The following is a 14,282-nucleotide window of genomic DNA, read 5'->3' on the forward strand; positions in this document are numbered from 1 at the left end:
CCGATATGATGCTTTAATGTTCGATGATTGTGATGCATTATCGAAAAGAAGCAAACACACAAAACATAAAGTCTGTTCAACAGGTTTTATTTGACATAAACTTCCACAGAGCAGCTGTGAGGAATGCTGTTGTAAGCTCTGAAGGGCTGGCTCTGGCTTACATCCCGGCAGGTGATTGACAACCGACCAGGTGGGGCTTGGTCCCTTCAGGTCAGCTGATTGACAGCCGGCCAGATGTTGTCTTGTCCCCATGCTCTTCTGCAGGTACAGAGGTTGCCCCCTGCAGTTGGCCAGTGGTGTACCACCACAATGTTCTAACTTGTAAAATGCACAAAAAAATCACTCCATCTGGTACTCTATGATATTGTAATGAATTACTGGTACATCAAATGCACACAAGACTTTTAAGAAATAAAAATTACTATCATGGAGAGCAAAAGAGGGGAGGCTAATTCTGCTGGTCATAGGAACAAATATATATAAGATAATTGGGAATCGCTTTATCCTCATTGTAGCTCAGAGTGGTTGCCACAAATCTGTTCTTTCCGATGTTGAGGGTGATTACCTCTGCCAAACACGTAGCTAAGATTTTGGAGTTCTGTACTGAGTACCATTTCCGATGTGATTTGGAAGGTGAAGGATTTCCTTCATCCACCTCCTAATAATATAATCAAAAAGATTTTTATGAGGTTTTATTTAGAACTGTCTGCAAGTTGAGTATTTGTAACACAGGGACAGCCTGTAAAAACAGATAATATTAGAAAATATTCTCTTCAAATTATTTTTAATGAGTTTAACATATAAAAGTTTAAGGAAAACAGATAACAAGCCATCTCATATACATACAAGTAAAAAAAAAATGCGTGGAGCTACATTAGACAGTACCTTGATCCACATGAGAAACAAATTAGTGAATTGATCAATGATAATCATGTTAAACCCATATTTGCCAAATTGATCCAAATAAAAATTGATAAAAATAAAAAAAGAAACAAACAAAAAAAAACCCTAAAAACTAAATCTAAAACCCCTCCCTCTTATGAAAGAAAAGGAAACTGTGGATCGGATAGCGACCTCCAGATATCAGATAGAAAATCTCCGGAACATTCAAAATTCTTAATTCTTCCATTCATAGTAGTTATATGAATGGGCCTCACATCTTTACAGATTGGATCTAATTTTCTCAAAGCTTAAATAGCACATTACATCATGCCACCACTGTGTATGAGTAGGTGAAGAGTCTAGCTATCGGCGTGGTAAAGGCTAAAACTTGCGTTTATTTTCATGGTGGATTAAGATATGTTATATTTGTAATGCTTTATTGGATTTAAGATCCCAATGGCTGGGATTAAGAACGATTGGGAACGAGATTTGAACATAACATTTTCAGATGAAGATTGGTACTCTACTCTCAGCTTGATTAATGATTCTTCCTTTTGTGCAAGACACTGGTTATTACAATTTTAGGTGATTCATAAAAACAAGTCCAAACTTAAATTATCTTGTTTTTATGCAGATATTGATCCTCTACGTGAAAAGTGTAAAATTTTTGAAGCTTCACTGATCCATATGTTTGTGGAGTGCCCAAATTTAGAAAGATTTTGGAAAGACCTTTTTTCAAACATTATCAATGATTTTTAAGATCAAAATAGAACCATGTCCATTAATTGCTTTGTTTGGTTTTTCAAGTGAGCCAGATATGCTTCTGACTGCAACTCAGGAGAAAGTTTTATCCTTGACCACGCTGATAGCCAGATGAGTGATAATACTGCAAAATATTCAACATGTAATTCAATATTTAATTAACCTGAAATACTACAGGCATGAAGTCAGCAGCTTAAGTGCACAGGGTGGTGCAGGGGACATTAGGCACTCATGCCTTCATTGGGCAGGTATTGATGACATAAGTTGTGAATTCATGATTTGTCTGGATAACATGTTGGTGAGTCCACACTTGGAGTACAGTGTGCAGTTCTACTTGCCCACCTGGCAGTAGGATGTCAGTAAATTGGAAGGAGTGTAGAGAAAATTCGTCTAGTTGTTGCTGGGAATGGAGGACTTGAATTACAGGGGGAGGTTCTTCATTTCTGGAGTGTCGGAGATTGAGCGGTGTCCTTATAGAGATATACAAAATCTGGATGGGCTTGTAAAAAGTGAAGGGTAGAATATGCTAGAAAGAGAAGGCATGTGTTTAAGAGGAGATTGAAACGGGTCCTGAGGGACAAATCTTTCACTGAGTTGTATGAATGAATGAGCTGCCGGAGGAATCTATCGCTGTATATTCAGTTACAATGTTCAAAAGATATTTGGACTGACACATGGATCGGAAGGATTTGATCCAATTCAGGCATATAGGATTAGCCCCGAGTGGCAAATTGTTTGGCACGAACTAGTCGGACTGAAGGACCTGTTCCATGCTGTCTAAGACATCTGTTTCTCTGCAGATTGTGGTTGACATTTTTCAAGTAGTTTGTAATTCCATTTAGAAATGGGGTTAGAACAGCTAAGATCATCCTATACCACAGCCATAAGCATGGTAATTTCAGAAAGAATCAGGATATGCATAGGTCAAACTTATAAAAGGGAAGAATTTCTGCCCCAAGTGCTCACCTTGTGATAGATTCACTTGAAAGTCATTCTGCTGTTGTCGACTTGACAAAGAAAAAGTCTGTTCTGTAAATTCTGTGATTTATTAATTTGTAATTATGTCCTTATCATTAGTGCCAGACAGAATCCAGTCAAAATTGCTGAGAGCTCTTCTGTGGAGAAAAGGGAACAAAAAGTGCCTCTTCTTGCATTGTCATTTTCCAGCTCTGAGAGTGTAAGCACTGAAATCAGGTGAGTAGAAAAATTTATTGAAATTTATTTACATTTTAAATTTAGACATACAGAACTGTAACAGGGCCCTTTCAGCTCACAAACCCGTGCCACCCAATTGTGCCCAATTGATGTGCACCCCAGTCCATTTTGAAGGGTGGGAGGAAACTGGAGTCCCTAGGGGAAACCCACACAGACACAGAGAGAACATACAAACTCCTTACAGGCAGTGTGGAATCCAAACCCCGGTCTTGATTGCAGTGTTGCGCTAACCGTGGTGCGCTACACTAATCCTGGATGATGTCAAGTTTTATGTTCACTGGTGAAATTGTCCATAATTTTCTATTGTGAAGCTGTATTATTCAGAATTCGATGGTTTATGTGTCTGTTGACTCAGTCGCTGATTTTACTACTTCAACCATTTCTTCAGTTGTGATTTAACATGCTATCTCATACAAGGTTTTTGACTGCCTCAAATTTCTTAACATGTTGTAAGGGGCAGTATGTTCTTTTCAATTATTTACCCTTTAATATGTTTGTAACATCATTCTGTTAACTTCAGTTTTTATCTTTAATCCAGTGAATTAAGCATTACGGGCAGGACGGTTAGCATAGTGGTTAGTGCAACACTGTTAAAGTGTCAGCGACCTGGGTTTGAATCTGGCACTGTCTGTAAGGAGTTGGTCTCTTCTCTCCAGGACTCAAGTGCCTGATCTATAAGGAAAGTTTGAGCAGGCTCAGGGTTTATTTCTTGGAGTGCAGGAGGATGAGGGATGATCTCATGGAGGTGTGCAAATCATGTTTTGCCCAGAGTAGGGGAATTGGTATCCAGAGGGTATAGGTTTAAGGTGGGGAGAAACAGATTTCACAGGAACCTGAGGGGTAACTTTTTTTGCGGAGGGTAGTGTGTGTATGGAATGGGCTGCCGGTTGAGGCAGGTGATATTGCAACATTTAAAAAAACAAAAATTGGACGGAATTGGTTGAGGCATATGGGCCAGACACAGTCAGGTGTGGTTAGTGTTGGTGAGGGAGGCACTGTGTGGCAAGCTGGATTAAACAACATCAGCTGCAAGGAATGGTTGGACAAACTTAGATTGTTTTCTCTGGAGTGTTGGAGGTTGAGGAGAGACCTTATCAAAGTATATAAGATTACACAAGTCATAGAAAGGTCAAGTCATCAGCATCTTTTTCCAAGGATGGAAATGTCAAATGTTGGGGTCATAGTTTTAAAGTCAATAGGGCAAGTTTTAAAAAAGGTGTGAGAGGCAAGTTTTATTTTCCATAAACAGGGGTAGGTGCCTTGAATGTGCTGCCAGAGGAGGTGGTGAAAGCGACATGACAGTGACTTTTTAGAGACATTAAGACACATGCTTAACCTGCGGAGAATATGGGATAAGGCATATGGGATGAGTTTAATATGGCATCATGGCCATCCCAGGCATTGTGGGCCATGGGGCCTGATCCTGTGTTGGATGTTCAGGTTCCAAATTCACCACCTGATCAACATTTCCCTCATCTGTTTATATGTCAGGGAAAATTCATTCAAACAGTGTGGCAGAACAGAGGACAACATTGAAATTAATTTTTACCTCTCTGGGTCCTGTTGAAAGACTGGTCACTCTTACTTTCAAGGCAATTAACCTCCTTGACACAAGTAGTTAAATGGATAAATAAAAATTCCAATTGCACCTTTGAAAAATTACAAAGCGAGAACCAAGGATTGTTTAGTCCTGTACCATATCAAGAACTCCTCCTGGCTGGAGAAAACAGTTTAGACTGATAAACCTGAGCCAATAGATTTTCAAAGCCAAAACTTTGAAGGCAACACAAGATAAAAATGATGAAAACATAATAAAGATGGTACATCCAGTAATTAATGTCTGATAGGGCATGGCCTAAGTGAGAAATTAATCATGCAGGTTATCTGTTGCTCACAGCGTTTGACGAGAATAAAGAGTGGTAGGAAGGAACATTGTCATCAAGTCTTGGAGCATGGAAATAAACCCAGCCTGTCCATGCTGAACAATGGGCTCTTCTGCTTTTGTCCCACTTACCTGCATTAGGCCCATGCCATCCAATCCTCTCCCATCCACGTAATTAGCTAAATTTTTCTTAAAGAAGGCTAACATGCCTGCTTCTACAACTTTGTTTGGCAGTTCATTCCATATGACCACCATCCTCTGAGTGAAGAACTCTTCATCCCACCATCATTCTCACTTTATAGTTTTGCTGTCTCATCTGAGATTCTCCTACTCGAGGAAAAAGACTCACTATTCACCCAATATATGTTCCTCGTGTCTTTGTGGGCCTCAGTATGATCCCCACTCAATTTCTTATGGTCTAAGGAAAGCAGTCCTAGTTTTTTCTGTATCTTACAATACTGGATAACTAATCCTGGCATCAACTTTGTAAACCTCTTCTGTTCCCTTTCCAACTTTATAATATCCTTTCTGCGGCTAGGCAACCAAAACAGCACACGATCTTCCAGTGTGTTCTCATCAATATGACATCATAACACTTCTATTCAATGTCCTGACCAATAAAGGCACGTGTCCCAAACACGTTTTTTCACTACTCTGTTTACCTGTGCTGTCATATTTAAAGAGTTATGTACCTGCACCTTCTTGTTTCCTCTACCCCTTAACACTTTTTAGGGCACTGCCGTTCACACAGCAAGTCCACACTGGTTTGATTTACCCAAATGCACTGCTCACATTTCTCATAGTTCACTGCATCTACTATTCCTAAACTTAGTTTCTCATCTGATCTAGATCCCATTGCAAACCCAGGTAACCTTCTTCACTGTCTACAGACACACATATTTTCATGTCATCATCAAATTTACTCAATTTTCCCCAAAAACATCCTTGTCCAATATTTTATGTATATCACAAAAAAACAAGAGTACTCTTACCAAACCTTGAGGCACTCAACTGGACATGTTCCTCCAGTCTGAAGAACTACCCACTACACACCCTGGATTATTTAAGATTACTTCTATTAATCCCAAACACACTTTTATTTCTTCATTTTTCTTTATTTGTTATGCATGATGAACTTTCTAGTGAAAACCTGGTGAGTTTGAAGGGGCCAAAAAACATGCAATCACTTCAAATCCTGGCTCCAAGCACAAACCTACTCATGTTCCTCACTCCTGGTGAACTAGATCCCACGACAGAACCCCCCCCCCCCCCCCAGTTCTGAGTACACAAACTTCGTTGCACTCTGGACCCTAGGCTCACTTCTGGATTGAGTGAGTCAGATCCATACCGTTAAGATTTGCAATCAATTGAACGTTGAATCATTTGAGTGTTTTGTAAAATGGATGACTATTGAAAGAAAAGTTTAACAAGGTAAGGATATTTAAGAAAATGGAGCAAATCAATGCTGCTTCATTGGGATCAAGTGTGATGGGTTCAGTAACATCTTCTACATTGTGAAATTCTATTATCCACTTAAATTGGGATTTAACTCAACATTAAATAATGAAAAAGTATGTGCTGAGCTGAGAACAAATCATTCATTTCTGCAACGTGAAGAGACAGGTTGTGATATTTTAGTATGAATCTTAGTATATATTTTCATTGGGTTTCATATTTGCTTGTGGACAAAATAATGAGAGCCTGACATTTCTGAACCAACTTTGATGCCTTTACAATGTTAAAACTGGGGATTTGGCAAATTTTACATTTACAGCTTAATTTCTGAAGTGTAGTTTCTTCCTTTTTCAGTGCATTGAAACTTGTCTACCTTCAGAATGGTGGGAATGATCCTGCCATCCTTGCCCAAATGAACAGTCTCCAGGCAGAGGCTCAACTTCTGGAGAAGTTTGTGCAACAACCAAAAGAGAGAAAGAAAAGTGTGTAAAGAAAATGATCACATTCAAGGGATTGTAAATTTAATATCTTACTTTTGAATTTAAAAAAAAGATGCCCTGTCTAATAAGATTTGTTACATTCTTGAATGCAGAACATGAACCACCTCGTAAATCAATGGATGCTGAGCTCCTCGCTGTAGAACTTGAGAACCATCTCCTGGAAGATGACATTTTGAAGCTGAGGTTTCGAAAGGAAAGGAGGAAACCTGTTAACGGTGGGTCCTGAGCTGTCAGAAATGGTCTTTTGAATACTACACAGCCTGTTTAGGAAATTTCAGACCTGGTAAAGCAATTATTCATGAATTAACAATTAAATTTGCAATTTTCATTGAAATAAGTTTGATATTTTTTTTATTTCAAAAATAATTAAATTTAGGCATAACAGCAATGTAACAGTTCCTTTCGACCCACAAGCCTGTGCCACCCAATTGCATCCAATTATCCTACAACCTCCGCACATTTTGAAGGGTGAGAGGAAACCACAGCACCCGGAGGAAAACCATGCCGATGAGAGGGGAATGTACAAATTTCTTGCAGACAGGGCCAGATTCGAAGGCAGGTGCTGACATTGTAACAGACTTATGCTAACCATGCTACTCATGTTACCTCTCTATAATTATGAAATTAATTTCTTTCTGGATGTTATGCTCCGACAGAAATAATTTGATGAATTTGACGTTAATTGTAAATATTCAGGGTGACAGAGATTAAAGGGCTGTTTGACAACAGAGTCCAGGGTGGTCGCTCCTGAGTCCGACCATATTAGATCTATCTTGGGGTTTACATTTGTTGATATGTGACATCATGTGGTAAAGTATCTTCTGCAGTAATGTGAGCTGTGCAGTAGATCTGCTTTTCAAGTTTTGAAAGTAATAGGTCTCCTCTGGGTGGTAAATGCATTTTACCATTAGCAGTCATTTTGATCAGAGTATTACGCATGAGCTGCCAGGGAAACCAAGGTGATGGTGCAGAAATAGGTAAATTCAACCCACACTTCCCTTACCATCAGCATATAATGTTGGAGTGAGTCATAAAACAAACAAGGTTTCCCATGATCCTCTAGGTGCTTCTGTTTTTGTCTTCTGAAACCCATTTTAAGGAGAATTATAATGCAAGCTTTCTGTTTCTAATCACTTTATGCTTTCATTAATATTAGCTAATAACAACGCAGATTTCTGAAAATTCTGTTTTTTTTACCACACATTAGTTTGGTTATTGCATCATTAAATTTGCATATATTGAAATCATTCTGATTGCCATATACAGTAATTTATATTTATGTAGTGACTTCAATGTAGAAAAATGTTATAACTTGTAATAAATTATTGACCAACCCAGTAGTGGAAGTATTGAATGGGTTGATTGAAGCTTTAGTCAATGAACAGTGTTAATAAGGGTCTTGGAGAGAAGGAAGGTTTGGAATCGACTCTCAGACAAAAGGCGTGACGAGAGAGGTGAGTTGGATAAAGGTGAAATCTGAGTCAGGGTAATACAGGTGAGCCTGTCTCCTTTTGAGTTTAATGGCAGTAAGTTCAGGAAAGATTCTGTTCAATAAAACCCAGCAAGCCTGTAAAACAAATCTCTGGGAGGTCACGTGATGTGGAGGAGCTGAATGGATGGACCCCACAAGAGCTCCTCAATACAATCCTGAAAATCGACTGAAAATCACTGAAAAGAGGGAAAACCAAACCCAAACATTACTACAGCATGGGCAAGAAATACGGAGCTGCCCTCTTGGAAACAGAGGAGACCGACAGGCAGAGACAAATGCTGTCGGAGCCTCCACACAGGAGTGATGGGATGCGGGAAGAACCTGACATGATGGCGGAGGGCTAGGGGCTGGCAAGTGGCAGACCAGTGCCGACAATTGGCGATGTGATGGACGTCATACAATCACAGGCTAATAAAATTGAAACCCAAGATGAGAGGGTCCAAAAGATAATGGAAGACTGCACTCACCACTCTAACCAACCGCATGACAGCCACCGAAGACAAAATGGAAGACATGGAGGACAGGCTGGAGAAAATTGAAAACTATACAGATGCCTGGTAAGTTGAAAGAGAGAGACTACTGGAGAAACTGGATTTACAGATGATGGAATATAAGGATTCTGGGGGAGAGGGAAGGGGTGGAGGGACAGCAATCGGTGGGTTTTTTCAGAAAATGGATCCCGAAGATCCTGGGAATAAATAAGCGTGACAAGCCCATTGTAATTGAGAGGGACCACGGGACCTTCAGTCCCTGACCAGAGCCGAACCAATGCCTATGCCTGGTATTGATAAGACTGCACAAATACCAAGACAGGGAGATGATACTCCGCATGGCATGGGAACATGATAGGCCAATGTTTGAAGAAGGGGTGAGGATTAGCTTTTTCCCTGATCTGAGTGGAGCATTGGTTAAGAAGAGGAAAGAATTTGACGCCATTAAAAGAATCCTACGTTAAAAAAAAATTGGATATGCCCTATTGTACCCAGTGACATTACAAACTGACATAATGGGGGGAAAAATAAAATATTTAAAAGATCCCTGAGAGGCAATGGAGCTGGCACAGAAAATTAAAGAAAGACCCAAAGGGGAGGTTGAAGTGCAAGGATGAAGGGACAAAGGGCATAAGGGATAAGGAATAAGGAAAGTAATGAGATAACCTTTTTCTTGACAGTTTTGTATAATACAAGGATGGATAACAAAGCAATAGAATACATAAATTAAAGGATGTAAAAACAATAGGAGGAGACAAGGACAGTCGATGTAAATAATGTAAATATATTCAATAAGGAATGGGAAAGAGAATAGAAGGATAAAAGCTTCAATGAGTGCAACAGGTGGACCCGACTTGAAGGGAAACAATAGCGCCAAGTGGTTAGCTATTGGCACCAAAATAAAAGGGAGAAAAATTAGTATATATAAAGGGGGATTTGTTGTTTTTCCTGTTTTTTCTTTCTTGTGTTTTTGTTCCAGCAGGACTGCCAGTGTAAAGGGAAGAAATACTTGAATTGAGGCATGGATACGGCTGTAGAAGAATATATGTAGTCTTCCAGAGACAGATAAGCACAAACACAGATATCAATGATTAAGACATTAAAATTCATGAATATGAATATAAATGAATTGAACGGGTATATTAAAAGAAAGTGAGCCTTGGCACACTTCAAAAAATTACGGACAGATACAGTGTTCATACAGGAAACACATCTTACAAAGTATGAACATACCAAACTAAAAAGATATTGAATGGGACAAGTAATATTGTCTTCATGTAATTCCAAGGCAAAGGAGGTAGCCATTTTAATAAATAAAAACATTCCAGTGGTGGTGAAGGACGATCGATATATATATATATATATGTTAGCACATAGTCAGATTTACTTGGAGGTTTGGTCACTTATGAACCTTTGTGCACCAAACACAGATGATGAGCTATTTATACAAAAGGTTTTTATTAAAATAGCTGGAGGACAAAACAATGTTTTAATTGGAGGAGTCTTCAATTTTTGCTTATATCCTATATTGGATAAAACCACACAAACATTAACAAAAATTAAGGCATCAAAAGTCACACTAGCATATATGAAGGATCTAAATCTAATAGATGCTGAGAGATGGTTACACCTCCAAGCTAGAGACTACTCCTTTCACTCAAAACCCCATGATTCTTTCTATAGAATTGATTATTTCCTAATGTCAGCACAGTTGGAATGCAGAATGATCAAATGAGAGTATTTGGCCAGATTATTATTTGACCATGCACCTTTGGTATTGATGATTATGATGTCAGTAAAACAGGCATCAATGTATAGATGGTGACTAAATTCTATACTGTTGAAAAGAGAAGACTTCCGAACATTTATGAGGGAACAAATTGTGAAACTCACTGCCCATCTACTAACAACAGTTTCCTGATATGGGACACACTAAAGGCCTACTTGAATGGGTAGATACTATCATACACTAAAAGTATCAAGAGAAAACATATGGCCAAAATTAATAATCTGGAAAAAGAAATTACGGCATTAGAGAAGGAATATCAAAAATCTGGCTCAAAGGATGAATACCAAATCTTAATAAATAAAAAGTTTAAATACAATACAATATAGACATTCAAAATGGAAAAAGTCAAAATGAGATTGAAGCAAAAATATTACGAATTGGGAGAAAGAGTGCACAAAGTGCATATCTTGGCAGCGAAAGACAGAGGAAACCTTGAGGATGATCAACGCAGTTCATCTAGAGCAGTGGTTCCCAATCTTTTACTTTCCACTCACATACCACTTTAGGTATTCCCTATGCCATAAGTTTTCCGTGATTAATAAGGGATTGTTTAAGGTGGTATGTGGGTGGAAACAAAAAGTTTGAAAACCACTGTTTTAATTATTCCAAATTGATTTGTTATGTGCACAGTTTCATAACTCCAAAGGAAATGGGCCAATGACAATTTTTCTCAAGCAAAATATTTCAGTAATAATTGGGTCTAGAGCAGTGATTCTCAACCTTCCCTTCCTACTCACATACCACCTTAAGCAATCCTTTACTAATCACAGAACACTTATGGCATAGGGAATACTTAAAGTGGTATGTGAGTGGAAAGTAAAAGTTTGGGAACCACTGATCTAGAGCCAGATATGATATCTCACAATTCAAAAATAATTAATGATACTTTTAAACAATTCTATACAGAACAATATAAATCAGGATCAAACAAAAATAGATGACTTGCTGAATTGAATTGAGCTGCCAAGATTGAGCCAAGAGGCACAGATGAAGTTAGATGCCCTCCTCACTATGGAGGAAATTGAAAAGCTTTGGGACAGTTACAAGCTTATAAGTCTCTGGGAGAGGATGGTTTCCCAACTGAGTTTTACAAAAAATTTTAAGATTTGTTGATGCCACTCATGATGGGTGTGGTCAATCAAGTTATGGAGGCAAAAACTCTCCTGGACACCTTTTCAACAGCAATAATTGTGATGCTACCTAAGAAGAATAAAGATCCATTAAAAACTATGTCTTACAGACCCAACTCAATATTAAATACAGATTGCAAGATAATAGTCAAATCACTGGCTGAGAGATTGGGCCAATTTCTCCCAAAATTAATAAATCTAGACCAAGTAGGTTTTATATATAAAAAAAGAGACCTTCTGCTGATAACTTGGGAAAATTATTGAATATAATACATTTGGCAAAATCCAGAAAAGATCCCAGTGTAGCAGTGTCTGTGGATGCAGAAAAGGCCTTTGATAGATTGGAATAGCCATATCTATTTAAAATAATGGAAAAATTTGGGCTGGGACAAACATATATTAATTTGGTAAAAACACTATATTCTAAACCACAAACAAGGATCATAACAAATGGCCAAATTTCCTCGGCATTCCCCTTAAGTAGATCTAGCAGACAGGGTCATCCACCGTCTCCAGGGCTGTTTATATTATCTATTGAATTATTAGCAGAATATATTAAGAGGGATCCACACATAAGGGGATTCAAGTTGTGCCAAGCTGAACAGAAAATAAACCTATTTGCAGAGGATGTGCTATTATACTTGACAGAATCAGCTGAGTCATTGCCCAAATTGCAGGCCATCCTGGAAGATTTGGCATAATTTCTGGATATAAGATAAATCTGGAAAAAAGTAAGATTATTCACTGACTGATTCGGATTATGAAATATATAAACAGAGGAGCCGTTTCAAGTGGCTATCAGGTAGTTTTAAATACATAGGATAACAATGGATAGAGATTTGGGAAACTTGTACAAATTCAACTATTGTAGCCATGCGCTACTCAAAGAAAAACAACACAAGTGTAGTGAGATATAGCTCTCTGTTTTATTGGGGCTGAAGCATGGCTTTTATACTGTTGGCATTCCCGCCATTTGCCCCATCAACTGATGTCAATGCCTGCATAACAATAGCGGGTTTCCCTTCTTGCATTACAATGCCTTCTTTCATTACAATGCCTTCTTTCCCACTCACTATCCCCAAGCTGTTGGCTGTGCATTGGGGGCTAGCGCCATGTTGGGGATGCTGGCCCCTATGCCGTCTTAGCTGTATGACCGCCAGTTTGCTTGCTGGGGCCAGTACTGCTGTGCATTCTGCTGGCTCCTGGTTGTTCATGCCATCCAGAGCGTCAGACTGATTGCTGCGGCAGCGTGCTGTTACACTATACCCATATCCTTGAAAATATCAAGGATAATTTAAACAGATGGAGAAACTTGCCCATCACATTGATGGGCAGGGTAAACTATCAAAATGAAGGTGTTGCCAAGATTATAAAATTTATTTCAATCCATTCCTTTTTATCTACCATGAAATTAAAAAAATAAATAAATTGCGGCATAAGAACTGTGGAATGCAAATTTTCCAGGATCTCCATGGAAAATTTGATGTGGGATTATAAATTGGGGAGGAGGGGGCTATGATTACTTGATATTAGGAAATATTACTTGGCAGCCCAGTTGAGGTTCCTTGCATCTTTATTTGAAGAAATGAACCACCAAAATGGATTACATAGTATTTCCAAATTAAATTCTGTAGATATTACCCTGTTAGTATCAAAAAATGCATTGCAATCACCTGGAAGTCCAACTCCCCCCCTGCTCATTACTCGATTATCCACGGATATGCACAACTGTGTGCCCATGGAAGAAATAACATATAATTTAAGAAATAAGTACGATACTTTTGCCAAAATATGACAAATTTGGTGCACAGCTATAACAACAGCCCACAGTTTGAAAAAGCGAACAAAATACATAAAGACAACAGTAATGAAACACTTTAAATTAGATTAGAGAGACTGGCGGTATGCTGAAATTTTCTTTTCTTTTTCGTTTTATCTTTTTTCTTCTTGTTACTTTAATTGCTTTTGTTGTTTAATCTTCAAAGTTTTGGGGGAGGTAAGGAAATTGTAAGTAAGCTGACATAGTGTTTGTATCTGAGAAGTGAATTATACTAAAAGAAAGTGTAAATATGTTAAAAATAATTTAATAAGATAGAAGAACAGCGATGTGTTAGAGAAAGAATGTAGATTATTAAGTACCTGATAACTGATTGCCGTGTGAAGAATGAAGGGTCTAATTGCTTGTATTATTGCTTGAACAAATGCTTGGCAGTTCAGATAAAATGATTAGGGGGATATTGGAAATAACAGTGCAAAAACACTTCCCTGGACTATCGAGTCTCGAGGCAAGGAATTGGTCCATGTATGACTTTTAGAGAGGTTATGGACCTGGAGTATTAACCGTTTCTTCTCCACAGATACTACCTGATCCGGTAATTATTTTGAGCATTTTCCCTCTTAATTCTGTCAAATACAAATCTCAATTTGTTGACACATGGTCTTATATAATTAAGCACAGAAATGCATCTAAAATCTAATGTTGTTGCATCAATATGCATTTATTCGTTGCTGTTTAACATCAACAAGTGACTCTTGAGCTTAAACCTCCCATGTGCAATACCACAGGAGGCTAACTCTGAATTATTCATTTAACATTAAATGACAATTTAAAAGGAAAGTTGGTTGAAGTTCAGAATTTATCCTACACTATGAATGACGGTGTTCATTCATAATTAGCAGAGCAA

General features: G+C 38.3%; 1 protein-coding gene across 1 annotated transcript in view; it reads left to right on the forward strand.

Annotated features, from left to right (window-relative positions):
- ccdc17 (coiled-coil domain containing 17) overlaps positions 1–14,282 on the forward strand; it is a 68,966-nt gene that overhangs the window by 36,036 nt on the left and 18,648 nt on the right. The window contains exons 6-8 of the mRNA XM_069942365.1: positions 2,722–2,838; positions 6,551–6,678; positions 6,789–6,911. Of these exons, the coding sequence (XP_069798466.1) occupies positions 2,722–2,838; positions 6,551–6,678; positions 6,789–6,911 (368 nt within the window). The remainder of the gene's footprint in view (positions 1–2,721; positions 2,839–6,550; positions 6,679–6,788; positions 6,912–14,282) is intronic.

Source organism: Narcine bancroftii, chromosome 5 (genome assembly GCF_036971445.1).
Source record: "Narcine bancroftii isolate sNarBan1 chromosome 5, sNarBan1.hap1, whole genome shotgun sequence".
NCBI lineage: Eukaryota > Metazoa > Chordata > Chondrichthyes > Torpediniformes > Narcinidae > Narcine > Narcine bancroftii.